The 14367-nt window shown below is 47.3% G+C and overlaps 1 protein-coding gene across 1 annotated transcript in view; it reads right to left on the minus strand.

The window, feature by feature from the left end:
• LOC309481992 (mitogen-activated protein kinase-binding protein 1-like) overlaps positions 1-14134 on the minus strand; it is a 33651-nt gene extending 19517 nt beyond the window's left edge. The window contains exons 1-10 of the mRNA XM_082147151.1: positions 13961-14134; positions 12946-13083; positions 12689-12862; positions 12284-12444; positions 6628-6817; positions 5631-5753; positions 5405-5559; positions 2770-2861; positions 2505-2630; positions 2117-2187 (exon numbers count right to left, since the gene is read on the minus strand). Of these exons, the coding sequence (XP_082003277.1) occupies positions 2117-2187; positions 2505-2630; positions 2770-2861; positions 5405-5559; positions 5631-5753; positions 6628-6817; positions 12284-12444; positions 12689-12862; positions 12946-13083; positions 13961-14071 (1341 nt within the window). The 5' untranslated portion in view covers positions 14072-14134. The remainder of the gene's footprint in view (positions 1-2116; positions 2188-2504; positions 2631-2769; positions 2862-5404; positions 5560-5630; positions 5754-6627; positions 6818-12283; positions 12445-12688; positions 12863-12945; positions 13084-13960) is intronic.
• Positions 14135-14367: the final 233 nt, after the last annotated feature.

Consider the following 14367-nt stretch of genomic DNA (forward strand, 5'->3'; position numbering starts at 1 on the left):
TTTGCAGTTTGGCCTTTTACCAAGTGTTTTGTGGCCCCTTATAGTTTATGAAGTTTCAATCCCCACAGCGGAGAAACTGGACAGAGAAATACGGGTTACATCAAGAAATGGCTCTGGGTTCCACGGTGTCTTACCAACATAGGCCTCTATAGAAGTCCCGTCCTCAAACTGCCCTTCACTAGTCTCACAGGAGAGTTTAAGTGTGCTAAAGTGAGACTTCAGATGACTTTGAATGAATCATGAGACGGTGCTGAGTAACAAAGCACCAGTGTTGGCAGCAGGCCGTAAATGAAGGCCAGCCAGTGCAGTAGAGGAGGCGATAGCAGCGATCAAACATGCAGATATTGGGGGCATGTTTAGCAAGGGAGAGGAGGCCTTGCATTAAGAACGAGATGTCCAGAGTGGAACAAAGCCATAGCACCAGAGTGAAGGAAGGTGGTGGTAGAGGAAACACGTGGACTCGTGGATTCCCTTTGGTAATCAGGGACAGTGGACACGGTGGCATAGGGTGGAGAAGAGGAGGATCAGCTGGAATGACCTGTGGAGCATGGAAGCGAAGTATCATCAGAGATACTTATGACATCCTTCCAACACCAACTAATCTCCATCAGTGGTGTGGTGAAGATCCTGGGTGTGCTTTCTGCTCCAGCCCAGCTTCCCTCAAGCACATACTGACAGGGTGTAAAGTCAGCCTCACACAGGTTCATTACACATGACGTCACAACCAGGTCCTTAAGAGCCTTGCCTCCACCCTTGAGGAAAAATGTATTACCACCAATTCTTAATTCCCAGCAAGCCATCTTTGTCCATGAAGGGGCAAAAGTAACCAGGAACAGGCCTACATTACTGGAGCATGACCAGTTTTAGGACCAGCTCGTTTTCCCCCCAGAGATTACAACCACTACCCTCAGGCCTGATATAGTTCTCTGGTCCCCCTCTGTGAAGGTCTTCATCATTGAACTTTTCGTACCCTGGGAAGATTCATTGGAAGAGGCTTATGAGCGTAAGATATGCTGAGCTGGCTCATGATATACGACTTTGTGGCTGGAACACTGAAATCCGCCCAGGGGAAGTAGGAGGCAGAGGATTCCTGGCATCGTCCACTACTAACTTGCTAAGAGACCTTGCAGTCAGAAGCCAGAGCTCGCGCCGAACCATTAAAACTGCATCGGAGGCGGCTGAGAGAGGCAGTCAGAGGCTCTGGATAAAGAGGCAAGACTCTGACTGGGTCCAAAATAGCAATGGGGGAAATGTAGCAGAGGGGGTGTTCCTGGGACACCAGGCATCACCGGTGAGCCCTCTGGAGACGCCGTGACCCCTGATGACCCCGATGACGTACCTTCCCTCCCATATTTGATGACATACTGTCTCCCATTATTCCTATTCTGCAACATCAAAGTACCTTCAGATCTCAAGATAAGTGCTCGCACATAAAGGATGTTTACATCTCATACTGTGTTTAAAAAGCTTTGGTTGTAAAATGTATTACCTGTATGAAAAGAAATTGACCTGCGGAGGAGTAGCGATGGAGTGGGTTTTATCGTATCAATCTCAAACGATTGTCACTTATAGTGCCATATAATGCTATTTTAAAGGCTCCTACAGCAGGTTTACATGCATCAAACACACTTTAATTTCCTCATAATCTCCACTGCAGGATCACATCCATCAAGGCTCTCTCTGAGAGCTGCTCTGATCTGATTGGTCAGAAAGCAAACGCTCATCATCATATCTGAATCTCAGCTCTAGATCACAGTGATACGAACAGTAACGATGGTGTGGGTTTAACCGTATCAATCTCAGAAAACAATCTCGTCTTCTCTACATGAACAACATGAACCAAACTCCTCCAGTCTCAGATACACTACAGTGTTTGAGGGCGGAGCTAAGAGACGCTGTTCAGCCAATCAAGACCAGAGCCATAACCAGCATTATGCAAATTAGTTACAAACCTACGCAGGTTCTTCAGGAAGTGAGACTGAATTACTGGTTTCAGTTCAGATTCACTTCTTTCTTTTAGGAGACAAAAACTCTGATCTGTGAAACTTTTACATTCACAAACAGCTTTATTACACTCTTCATGAAAGATAATATCCGGAAAAGCACAATAACTCACCCTGTGTGCGGTTCGGATGTACAGACTCTTATCCGCTCCGCAGCTGATGATCCTCAACTTCCCGTCACTGGCTGCACACACACACACACACACACACACACACACACACACACACACACACACACACACACACACACACACACACACACACACACACACACACACACACACACACACACACACACACACACACACACACACACACACACACACACACACACACAGCTGTTTGTACAGCGCAAGCACTGGAAACTCAAAACCTTTCATCTTAATTCTAAGTCACTCTGAATTCAGATCACGTTTCACACCGGCTACTAGCGACTCAAAGATGATTGGATGTTTGCTTTGCATATTTATTCTGTAATGTGAATAATAACCGGACTCTCACCGGCGAAGCGGACAGACGTGACGGAGGACGAGTGCTCATCTAGAGTCTGAAGCAGACCATAGTCTTCCTCAACATCCAGCACGTGGATCAGCCGGTCTCGACTCGCTGTGGCCAGCAGATTCATGCCTGTCCAACACACACACACACACACACACACACACACACACACACACACACACACACACACACACACACACACACACACAGGTCTGCAGGGGAAACACTGGGGTCTGGGAACGCTGCTATGGATGGATGGGACACACACCTGTGTGAGGACGGGAGTATTCCAGACTCAAGATCTCGGAGTCATGTGCTTCAGCTTTCAATATCTCCTTCATACACGTCAGGTCATGGATCCTGCAGCAACCACAGCATCATAATTAATCTTAAAGGTCCCATGACATGCTACTTTTTGTAGGCTTTAATATAGTCATTAGTGGTCCCTAGTACTGTATCTGAAATCTCTTTCCAAAAATTCAGACTCAGTGCAGAATTATAGCCACTACAAGCCAGTCCCAGAATGAGCTTCCTTCAGACAGGCCGTTTCGGTGTCTGTAGCTTTAAATACTAATGAGGAGGAGAAAGGCGGCGCAAGGTGGAGGGTGGGTGTGGCCTTGACCATCTTGCGCAACGGTACCGTGGCGTGCATGTTTACGTTGGATATATTGCAATGGCACGAAGACACGCAGTCTTTCAAGCATTTCAGTTTGACCCAGAATCTGATCCAGATGGAGAAGCAACGGATGAAGAAGTTACAACTCAGCGGCTCCAGCAGGACGTTTCTGAATGGTTAGTTTAAAATATTATGTCTGGATACGGTACTTTATTCGGATGGTTTACAGTTATCATCATGTAGCTAACGCGAACCTACTGTTGCCTTTTCATGAGAGATCTGTAACGTCTGTAATTTATCTTATTACAATTACATCAAGCTCTGCGATCTTGAAATGCGGATATCGCGCGCGCCATATAACCAACAGGAAAACGGTTATCCAAATAACAAAGACGTGTACAACACTCGCGTTACAGTGTGTGTATTCACACACATAAACTGCATAGCTAATGTTACAGCCACATTCTACGTGTAAAATCTAGGTAACCATAAACAGTAAAGCAACACACTTATATATCATTAGTTGTCCGAGGTGTGTAGCTGAGCCAAAGAGAGTGATCCAGACTTTAGTTTCAGACGTTCAGCAAGCCCAGCTCTGTATTAACCCTTCGGTGTTCATTTGTACATCCAATTATTGAGCAATTGTTATGCTTCGCTCGCTCAAAAGCCATGATCTCTCGTGGACAAACTAAAATCGCGCGTGCGCGCGTTCCTACTTCCTAGCGCATTTTCTCATGGGCTGAAAATATTCTCTGGGCGGGCAAAGCAGAGACAGGGGAGGTAACATTTCCTCCTTATGACGTCATAAGGAGGAGATTCAAGATCAGCGCGTATGAGCCTCCATTTTCTCAAAGGCAGAGAAAGATAGCAAAAGCTCGATTTACACCGATTGAAATTTTTAGAAACTTGGGGACCATATACAGGCTAGGGGAACTCATATTAATGTTAAAAAAACTCAGAAAGTGAAAATTTCATGTCATGGGACCTTTAAATAATTCAATTAATGATTATTGATTTAATAATTTAAAGAAATTTATGAAATGCTAATTTAATAATCAGTAATTAGACCAAACAATATTAATAATGCTTAAATCGATAATTCAATTATAAATATCAATTAAATAAATTCATAAATAAGTTAAATAATAAATCAGTAATTAAACAAAATATTAAACAAATGGTTAAACAAATAAGTTAATGTATGAACAAATAAATGCATAAATTATTAAACAATAATTGCATTAATTCATTATTTAATAAATTATTTAATAAATTAAATAAATATTTTTATTTAATAAATAATTCAATAATATATTAAAAATAAATGCTTAAATAAACGATAATTAATGCATTTAATAAATCAAATAAACTATTACATGTATTTATTTATTTTATTTATTTATTTATTTGAATGGGACAGTGCATACGAATGAACATAGCTTTTCAGCGACGTACATATGCCAAAGTTAGCCCCCAGGCTATTTTACATTTGTAGTCCCAAGTGAGGTCATCAACAATACCTAGTGACACAGCTAAACAACTAATTTAAACATGATTCGACTTAATTTAAAAGACACTACAATTAACAACCACATATAAAAAATGCCGCAACTAGCAGACAGGGCATCTTAATATGGCATACTCATATGACGAACACACACATATACACATACACAATAAAGTGCTACTCAAAGTGCATTAAGTGCATTATCAATTTCTTAAAGTGCTATTAGATGCTACAAAGTGCTGGATCTAGTTTGGTATACATACATACACGAATAAAATAATACAATGAACCGTACCCATTTATCTAAATTACAACAATTATCATTAGTGGGCACATACTTGATTTATTTTAAGCCATTGTTTAAGTTGGTTCTTAAAACTGGGGAAAGTCGGACTTTCTCTCACAGCAACCAGTAATTTGTTCCAGATCTCTGTCCCCTTAATTGATAGTAGATATTGTCCGAATGCTGTACGTCTGTAAGGCACCACACAATCACCTCTCGTGGAGGCCCTGGTTACACTTCTGCCTCCGCCCGTTGTTTTCACTTTAATGTAATCACTTAGTGGGGGTGGGGCAAGACCATGTAAGATCTTATATATAGCACATGCATATTTGAGCTTTAAGAAATAAATAAATCAATTAAATAATTTAATTAATTAATTAAATAATAAAAACACACACACACACACAGTATATACACATATATACTATAAATAAATAAAGTTATATAATTAAGTTTTTTGCACACTGACATAATAAGAGTCACATGATCACCCGTACCTCAGTGTGCCGTTTCTGTCTCCGGAAGCCAGGTGTCTCCCGTCAGGACTGACGCAGATGCTTCTGATGCCGCGCAAGCCCTCAGTGATCGCAGTTCCCTCCGCGTCCAGCAGGGCGGCGGTGTCGTCGTTCATGTAGAGGACGTGAAGAAGATCCTGAGAGAGTTGGAGTCAGTTCATCACTCGTGGTCAAACCTACATCACGACACTCGCGTTTAGAGACTCACATTGCTCAGCAGGTTAGCGCTGTGAACGGCGTCTGAGCTCCAGATACGGACAGTGTTGTCAGAGGAACAGGTGAGGAACGGCTCAGAGGAACCGAACATCTGTGAGCCGTCTGTGGGGAACATCTGGAACACAGTTCAGTCCGGACAGCAGATGACCGTTACAGAAACAAACATTACACTCAGTCTCTTCTGCTCATCAAAAGTACAGTCAAAATAGTGAAATATTATTCCAATGTAAATCAGCTGTTGTCTATGTGAATATATAGTAAAGTGTAGTTTATTCCTGTGATCAAAGCTGAATTTTCAGCATCATTACTCCAGTCTTCAGTGTCACATTTACAATACATTCACATACCATTCTGCCCTGATGGAGCTTTGGTTCCTTCACTGTCGCCTTTTTTCACCTTTGTTGCCATTGGCTTTTGTCTTGCTTAGTTGGGGACATTTAATTTGAACATTCAACAATATTACTGATCTCCTGCACTGACACCATTATATGAGAACTGAACTGAGCTGGACGATGACATCACGGTTTTCTCCAGAGCGGCTCTATAACTGAACTAAATTAATAACTTTTTTACAGCAGAAATGAAGCATCACTGAACTTACTTAAGCTGGACTGTGACGATATTCTCTTCTGGAAACAAACTTTGTTGCATTATTTTCCTGTTATCTCTGTAAAGCTGCTCTGAAACACTCTGTGTTGTAAAAAGCACTATATAAATAAATGTGACTTGACTTTATATAGAAAACACTTTTTTATTGATTATTAATAATAATTGTGTTATTATTCATTTGTAATAATATTTCACTGTTTTACAGTATTTTTTATTAAATAAATGCAGCTTTGGTGAGCGGAAGAGACTCTTTCACAAACATTACAAAGTCTTCATTATCCCAAGCTTTGAGCACCAGTGTAACTACTACTACTACTACTACTACTACTACTACTACTACTACTACTACTACTACTACTACTACTACTACTACTACTAACCTGCAGATCCCAAACGCAGGCCGAGTGATACAGCGCCGAGTGAACTTTGTGCACCTTCTGCAGATCTCGCGTGTCCCACACGTATAAACTGTGATCATTATACACACAGGACAGCCAACGGTTCACAGGGTCAAAGGTCACCGCCACCAAGTCTGGGTAACGGGCATCGGGCTTCCTGCTGAACAGGTGACTAAAGAACAGAGATCAGATCAGATATGTCTCGGGTTCGGATGGATAAATGGATGGATATATGGATGGATTGATGGATGGGTTGGTTGGTGAGTGGGTTTATGGGTTGGTTGATGGGTGAGTGGGTTGGTGAGTGGGTTGGTTGGTGGGTTGGTTGGTTGGTGAGTGGGTTGATGGGTGGGTTGATGGGTGGGTTGGTTGGTTGGTCGGTTGGTGGGTGGGTGGGTTGGTCGATGGGTGGGTTGGTGAGCGGGTTGGTTGATGGGTGGGTTGGTTGATGGGTTGGTGAGTGGGTTGGTTGATGGGTTGGTGAGTGGGTTGGTGAGCGGGTTGGTTGATGGGTGGGTTGGTGAGTGGGTTGGTTGATGGGTGAGTGGGTTGGTGAGTGGGTGGGTGAGTGGGTTGGTTGATGGGTGAGTGGGTTGGTTGGTGGGTTGATTGGTGAGTGGGTTGGTTGGTGGGTTGATTGGTGAGTGGGTTGATGGGTGAGTGGGTTGGTGAGTGGGTTGATGGGTTGGTTGGTTGGTGGGTTGATGGGTTGGTGAGGGGGTTGGTTGGTGGGTTGATGGGTTGATGGGTGGGTTGGTGGGTTGATGGGTGGGTGGGTGGGTGGGTTGATGGGTGGGTGGGTGAGTGGGTTGATGGGTGGGTGAGTGGGTTGATGGGTGGGTTGGTGAGTGGGTTGGTTGATGGGTGGGTTGGTGAGTGGGTTGGTGAGCGGGTTGGTTGGTGAGCGGGTTGGTTGGTGAGCGGGTTGGTTGGTGAGCGGGTTGGTTGATGGGTGGGTTGGTTGATGGGTTGGTTGGTGAGTGGGTTGGTGAGTGGGTTGATGGGTTGGTTGGTGAGTGGGTTGGTTGATGGGTGAGTGGGTTGATGGGTGGGTTGATTGGTTGATGGGTGGGTTGGTGAGTGGGTTGGTGAGCGGGTTGGTGAGCGGGTTGGTTGGTGAGTGGGTTGGTTGATGGGTGGGTTGGTGAGCGGGTTGGTGAGCGGGTTGGTGAGCGGGTTGGTGAGCGGGTTGGTTGATGAGTGGGTTGGTGGGTGGGTTGGTTGGTGAGTGGGTTGATGGGTGGGTTGGTTGGTGAGTGGGTTGGTTGGTGGGTTGGTTGGTGAGTGGGTTGATGGGTGGGTTGATGGGTGGGTTGGTTGGTGAGTGGGTTGGTTGGTGGGTTGGTTGGTGGGCGGGTTGGTGAGCGGGTGGGTTGGTGAGCGGGTTGGTGAGCGGGTTGGTTGATGGGTGAGTGGGTTGGTGAGTAGGTGGGTGAGTGGGTTGGTTGATGGGTGAGTGGGTTGGTGAGTGGGTTGGTTGATGGGTGGGTTGATGGGTGGGTTGGTTGGTTGATGGGTGGGTTGGTTGGTTGATGGGTTGGTTGGTGAGTGGGTCGGTTGATGGGTTGGTTGGTGAGTGGGTCGGTTGATGGGTTGGTGAGTGGGTTGATTGATTGGTGGGTTGGTGAGGGGGTTGGTTGGTGGGTTGATGGGTGGGTGGGTTGATTGTGAGTGGGTTGATGGGTGGGTGGGTGAGTGGGTTGATGGGTGGGATGGTGAGCGGGTTGGTTGATGGGTGGGTTGGTTGATGGGTTGGTTGGTAAGTGGGTTTGTTGATGGGTGGGTTGGTGAGCGGGTTGGCTGATGGGTGGGTTGGTGGGTGGGTTGATGGGTGGGTTGATGGGTGGGTTGATGGGTGGGTTGATGGGTGGGTTGATGGGTGGGTGAGCGAGTTGGTGAGCGGGTTGGTGAGCGGGTTGGTGAGCGGGTTGGTGAGCGGGTTGGTTGATGGGTGGGTTGGTTGGTTGGTGAGTGGGTTGGTTGGTGAGCGGGTTGGTTGATGGGTGGGTTGGTTGATGGGTGGGTTGGTTGATGGGTGGGTTGGTGAGTGGGTGGGTTGGTGAGTGGGTTGGTTGATGGGTGAGTGGTAGGGATGCTCATATTGACCGTTTAACCGTTAACCGAAAGTAAAAATTTTGACCGAATAATACTATCAGTTAAACGGTTTAAAACGTTTTTTTTTAAGCTTCTTTTTTTTTTGTTTGCTGCATGGTTTAAAAATAAAATACTATATAGCTTATATTAACTCACGAAGCGCGTCGACACGCGCAACCACACACGTCTCTAGCGAGACGTTACCTGTGTAGCCTATTCCCGGGACATCCGTCCCATCGGAGAGGGTGTTTTCTGCCGCGGGTCTAACCAAACGCGAATTTAATTATTTGCGCGAGTAGATTACATACAGTCAATGCAAAGACGCGAATAGACGCGAATTAGGCGACGCGTTTGCCGCAAAAGCTCGATAATCGCCTCAATTGCGTCTTCCGCGCAAGTTGAAAAATTTCAACTCGAGCGGAAAATTCGCGTGAAGATGGTGAAATTCACCGAGTTGAGTGCGCCTCTGGATGGTGCTGTGAAACCAGACACGTCGGCATTTGGCTTTCCACAACAAGTAGAGCAGCAATATCATTTATTTCAGACATGACAGAAAAATTATGGCAGAAATTGTGTTGTTGTTGATGATGATGACACACTCCTTTTCGCGGGATGTTTTTATTGTTTTTCGCGTCACTAGCGAATAAAAGCATCCCGCGAAAAGGAGTGTGTCATCACTAACCCGCGAGTAATCTAGAGCAAGTAAAACGCGATGCGAATACACTTCGCGTTTGACTGTCAACAGGCTGCGCTCCAGACGGACCCCACATCACGCTGATATGTTGCTTTTTAAAAATAAAAATTAGACAAGGTGTTGAAATGTTGAGGTAGGGCTGCTATTTTTATTTAACGAAAAATCTTAGTCTAACGGAAAAAAATTGCCGGTTTTTAAAAGCTTTGTTCAAACGGATTCAGTGTTTTCTTTTTGTCATCTTAATTTGTTAATTATTTAAGTTTAAAAAATATATTTAGTGTAGGCCTATTTTGTTTTTATTTGTATAATTTTATTCTGTTTTTCTCTCACTGTCAGAAATACTGCAGGTGCGTGAAAATTTTAACTGAATCCAGGTTCTGTTGTTGATCTGTTCTGTATGCTGCTGTTTGCACTTTGCACGTTAAAATAAACCCTTTGATAAAAAAACTAAACAAATTGTTTGTATTTTTTTAAAGGGTCACAGATACGCGTCAATTTTATTTGTATTTAATGCCAATTCAATATAATTTTATCAGTTAACGGTTAATAATCGATTAACGAGCGGCGGTTGTCGGTCGGGAAAATTAATCGAAATGAGCATCCCTAGTGAGTGGGTTGGTGAGTGGGTGGGTGAGTGGGTTGGTGAGTGGGTTGGTTGATGGGTGAGTGGGTGGGTGAGTGGGTTGGTTGGTGGGTTGATTGGTGAGTGGGTTGATGGGTGGGTTGATGGGTGGGTTGGTTGGTTGATGGGTTGGTTGGTGAGTGGGTCGGTTGATGGGTGAGTGGGTTGGTTGATGGGTTGGTGGGTTGATGGGTGAGTGGGTTGATGGGTGAGTGGGTTGATGGGTGAGTGGGTTGATGGGTGAGTGGGTTGATGGGTGAGTGGGTTGATGGGTGAGTGGGTTGATGGGTGAGTGGGTTGATGGGTTGGTTGGTGGGTTGGTTGATTGATTGGTGGGTTGGTTGATTGATTGGTGGGTTGGTGAGGGGGTTGGTTGGTGGGTTGATGGGTGGGTTGATGGGTGGGTTGGTTGGTTGATGGGTTGGTTGGTGAGTGGGTTGGTTGATGGGTGGGTTGGTGAGTGGGTTGGTGAGCGGGTTGGTGAGCGGGTTGGTTGGTGAGTGGGTTGGTGAGTGGGTGGGTTGATGGGTGGGTTGGTTGGTGAGCGGGTTGGTTGATGGGTGGGTTGGTTGATGGGTTGGTTGGTGAGTGGGTTGATGGGTTGGTTGGTGAGTGGGTTGATGGGTTGGTTGGTGAGTGGGTTTGTTGATGGGTGAGTGGGTTGATGGGTGGGTTGGTTGGTTGATGGGTGGGTTGGTGAGTGGGTTGGTGAGCGGGTTGGTGAGCGGGCTGGTTGGTGGGTTGGTTGGTGGGTGGGTTTGTGAGCGGGTTGGTTGATGGGTTGGTTGGTGAGTGGGTTGATGGGTTGGTTGGTGAGTGGGTTGATGGGTTGGTTGGTGAGTGGGTTGATGGGTTGGTTGATGGGTTGGTTGGTGAGTGGGTTGATGGGTTGGTGAGTGGGTTGGTGAGTGGGTTGGTTGGTTGATGGGTGGGTTGGTGAGCGGGTTGGTTGGTGAGCGGGTTGGTGAGCGGGTTGGTTGATGGGTGGGTTGATGGGTGGGTTGGTGGGTTGATGGGTGAGTGGGTTGATGGGTGAGTGGGTTGGTGGGTTGATTGTAAGTGGGTGGGTGAGTGGGTTGGTGGGTTGGTTGGTGGGTGGGTTGGTTGGTTGGTGGGTAGGTTGGTGGGTTGATTGGTGAGTGGGTTGGTTGGTGAGTGGGTTGGTGAGTGGGTGGGTTGGTTGGTGAGTGGGTGGGTTGGGTGAATGGGTTGAGTGAGTGGGTTGATGGGTGTGTGGGTTGATGGGTGAGTGGGTTGATGGGTGAGTGGGTTGATGGGTGAGTGGGTTGATGGGTGAGTGGGTTGATGGGTGGGTTGGTTGGTTGATGGGTGTGTGGGTTGATTGGTTGATGGGTGGGTTGATGGATGGGTGGGTAATGAATCACCTGGCCTGTGTGACGCCGGACACCTTGATGCCCAGGTGATGTGGGCGGGGCAGAGAGCAGATGAAGCGGGTTGGTTGATGGGTGGGTTGGTTGATGGGTTGGTTGGTGAGTGGGTTGATGGGTTGGTTGGTGAGTGGGTTTGTTGATGGGTGAGTGGGTTGATGGGTGGGTTGATGGGTGGGTTGGTTGGTTGATGGGTGGGTTGGTGAGCGGGTTGGTTGGTGGGTTGGTTGGTTGGTGGGTGGGTTGGTGAGCGGGTTGGTTGATGGGTTGGTTGGTGAGTGGGTTGATGGGTTGGTTGGTGAGTGGGTTGATGGGTTGGTTGGTGAGTGGGTTGATGGGTTGGTTGGTGAGTGGGTTGGTTGGTTGATGGGTGGGTTGGTGAGTGGGTTGGTTGGTGAGCGGGTTGGTGAGCGGGTTGGTTGATGGGTGGGTTGGTGAGTGGGTTGATGGGTTGATGGGTGAGTGGGTTGATGGGTGAGTGGGTTGATGGGTTGATTGTAAGTGGGTGGGTGAGTGGGTTGGTGGGTTGATTGTAAGTGGGTGGGTGAGTGGGTTGGTGGGTGGGTGAGTGGGTTGGTGAGTGGGTTGGTGAGTGGGTTGGTGAGTGGGTTGGTTGGTGAGTGGGTGGGTTGGTTGGTTGGTGGGTTGATGGGTGGGTTGGTTGGTGAGTGGGTTGGTGAGTGGGTGGGTTGGTTGGTGAGTGGGTTGATGAGTGAGTGGGTTGATGAGTGAGTGGGTTGATGGGTGTGTGGGTTGATGGGTGTGTGGGTTGATGGGTTGATGGGTGTGTGGGTTGATTGGTTGATGGATGGGTTGATGGATGGGTGGGTAATGAATCACCTGGCCTGTGTGACGCCGGACACCTCGATGCCCAGGTGATGTGGGCGGGGCAGAGAGCAGATGAAGCGCAGGTCCGACGGGCTGAAGACGCATACGGTTCCGTTGGTACACCCACAGAAGATCAGATCCTCCGTCACCGTCAGAGCGTGAGCTGAACTCGTCTGCACACACAATCATGTTCCTCTCTGAACTCGTCTAAACAAACAATCATGATCTTCTCTGAACTCGTCAGCAGCTCTGAGACACGAGGATCTTCATCTCACCGGACAAACAACTAGAATAATCAACATCCCTTTAACAACTTCAACATTCAATTCAACATTTTCCAGAAATCTCCGGCTGCTGAACTCACACAGCAGCCCTGATGAGGTGTGTGTGTCTGTGTGTGTGTGTGTGTGTTCTGACCTGCAGATGGACCCATCGCTCCAGAACTCTCCGGCCGCTGAACTCACACAGCAGCCCTGATGAGGTGATGCAGAAGGTGCTGTTGGACTTCGGGCCGCGTCCACATGCCACACCACAGAAGAAGTTGTTCTGCATCTCCCCGAGGAGCGCAGAGCGACCCATCAGCGGCATTGGCTGCAGAGCATCATGGGACGGTTCATCAATGTTGTCGTTTAGCTGTGACCTCTCAATAAGGGGGTCAAAGGTCATAGACGTACCTTATGAGAGTGTGAGGGTTCCAGATACCAGAAGCGAACGTGTCTGTTCCCCGCGGTGACGAAGTGAGAGCTGTCCTCTGAGAACGACACCGAAGTCACCTTACTGGACACCTTATTAGCAGCTAGCAGAGTGTGCTTCTGCAGGACCAGAGTAAACCACATAGGGTGACCCACATAGCTCAGGGACGGGTGGATGGACGGGTGGATGGATGGATGGATGGGTCAGTGGATGGGTGGGGGGAGGGACAGATGGGTGGATGGATGAGTGGGTGGATGGATGGGAGATGGATGGACAGATGGGTGGATGGACGCATCAGTGGATGGATGGATGGATCAGTGGATGGATGGATGGACAGATGGGTGGATGGACGCATCAGTGGATGGATGGATGGATCAGTGGATGGATGGATGGACAGATGGGTGGATGGACGCATCAGTGGATGGATGGATGGACAGATGGGTGGATGGACGCATCAGTGGATGGATGGATGGATCAGTGGATGGATGGATGGATGGATCAGTGGATGGATGGATGGATGGATCAGTGGATGGATGGATGGATCAGTGGATGGATGGATGGATGGATGGATGGATCAGTGGATGGATGGATGGATGATGGATCAGTGGATGGATGGATGGATGGATGGATGGATGGATCAGTGGATGGATGGATCAGTGGATGGATGGATCAGTGGATGGATGGATCAGTGGATGGATGGATCAGTGGATGGATCAGTGGATGGATGGATGGATCAGTGGATGGATGGATGGATCAGTGGATGGATGGATGGATCAGTGGATGGATGGATGGATCAGTGGATGGATGGATGGACGGATCAGTGGATGGATGGACGCATCAGTGGATGGATGGACGCATTAGTGGATGGATGGACGCATCAGTGGATGGATGGACGCATCAGTGGATGGATGGACGCATCAGTGGATGGGTGGACGGACAGATGGGTGGATGGATCAGTGAATGGATGGATGGAAGGGTATAATGGGTAATCAGTACCTTCCAGTCCCACAGGTTCAAGCTCATGTCGTGCTGTGATCCGATGCTCACGATGTATTTGCCGTTTGGTGAAAACGCCACACAGGAGACGCTGTATTTGTGCTCCAGCATCTCCGACAGCCGCGTCCCCTCGGACACGTCCCACACGCTCACAGCGGGAAGATGACCACTCTGAGGACGTGGAAATAGCGTAATGACATTGAAATAGCGTAATGACGTAGAAATAGCGTAATGACGTTGAAATAGCGTAATGACGTTAATGACGTTGAAATAGCGTAATGACGTAATGACGTTGAAATGGCGTAATGACGTTGAAATAGCGTAATGACGTAGAAATAGCGTAATGACGTTGAAATGGCGTAATGACGTAGAAATGGTGTAATGACGTTGAAATGGCGTAGAAATAG

The sequence above is a fragment of the Leuciscus leuciscus genome (assembly GCF_965113295.1).
Source record: "Leuciscus leuciscus genome assembly, chromosome: 19".
Taxonomy (NCBI): Eukaryota; Metazoa; Chordata; class Actinopteri; order Cypriniformes; family Leuciscidae; genus Leuciscus; species Leuciscus leuciscus.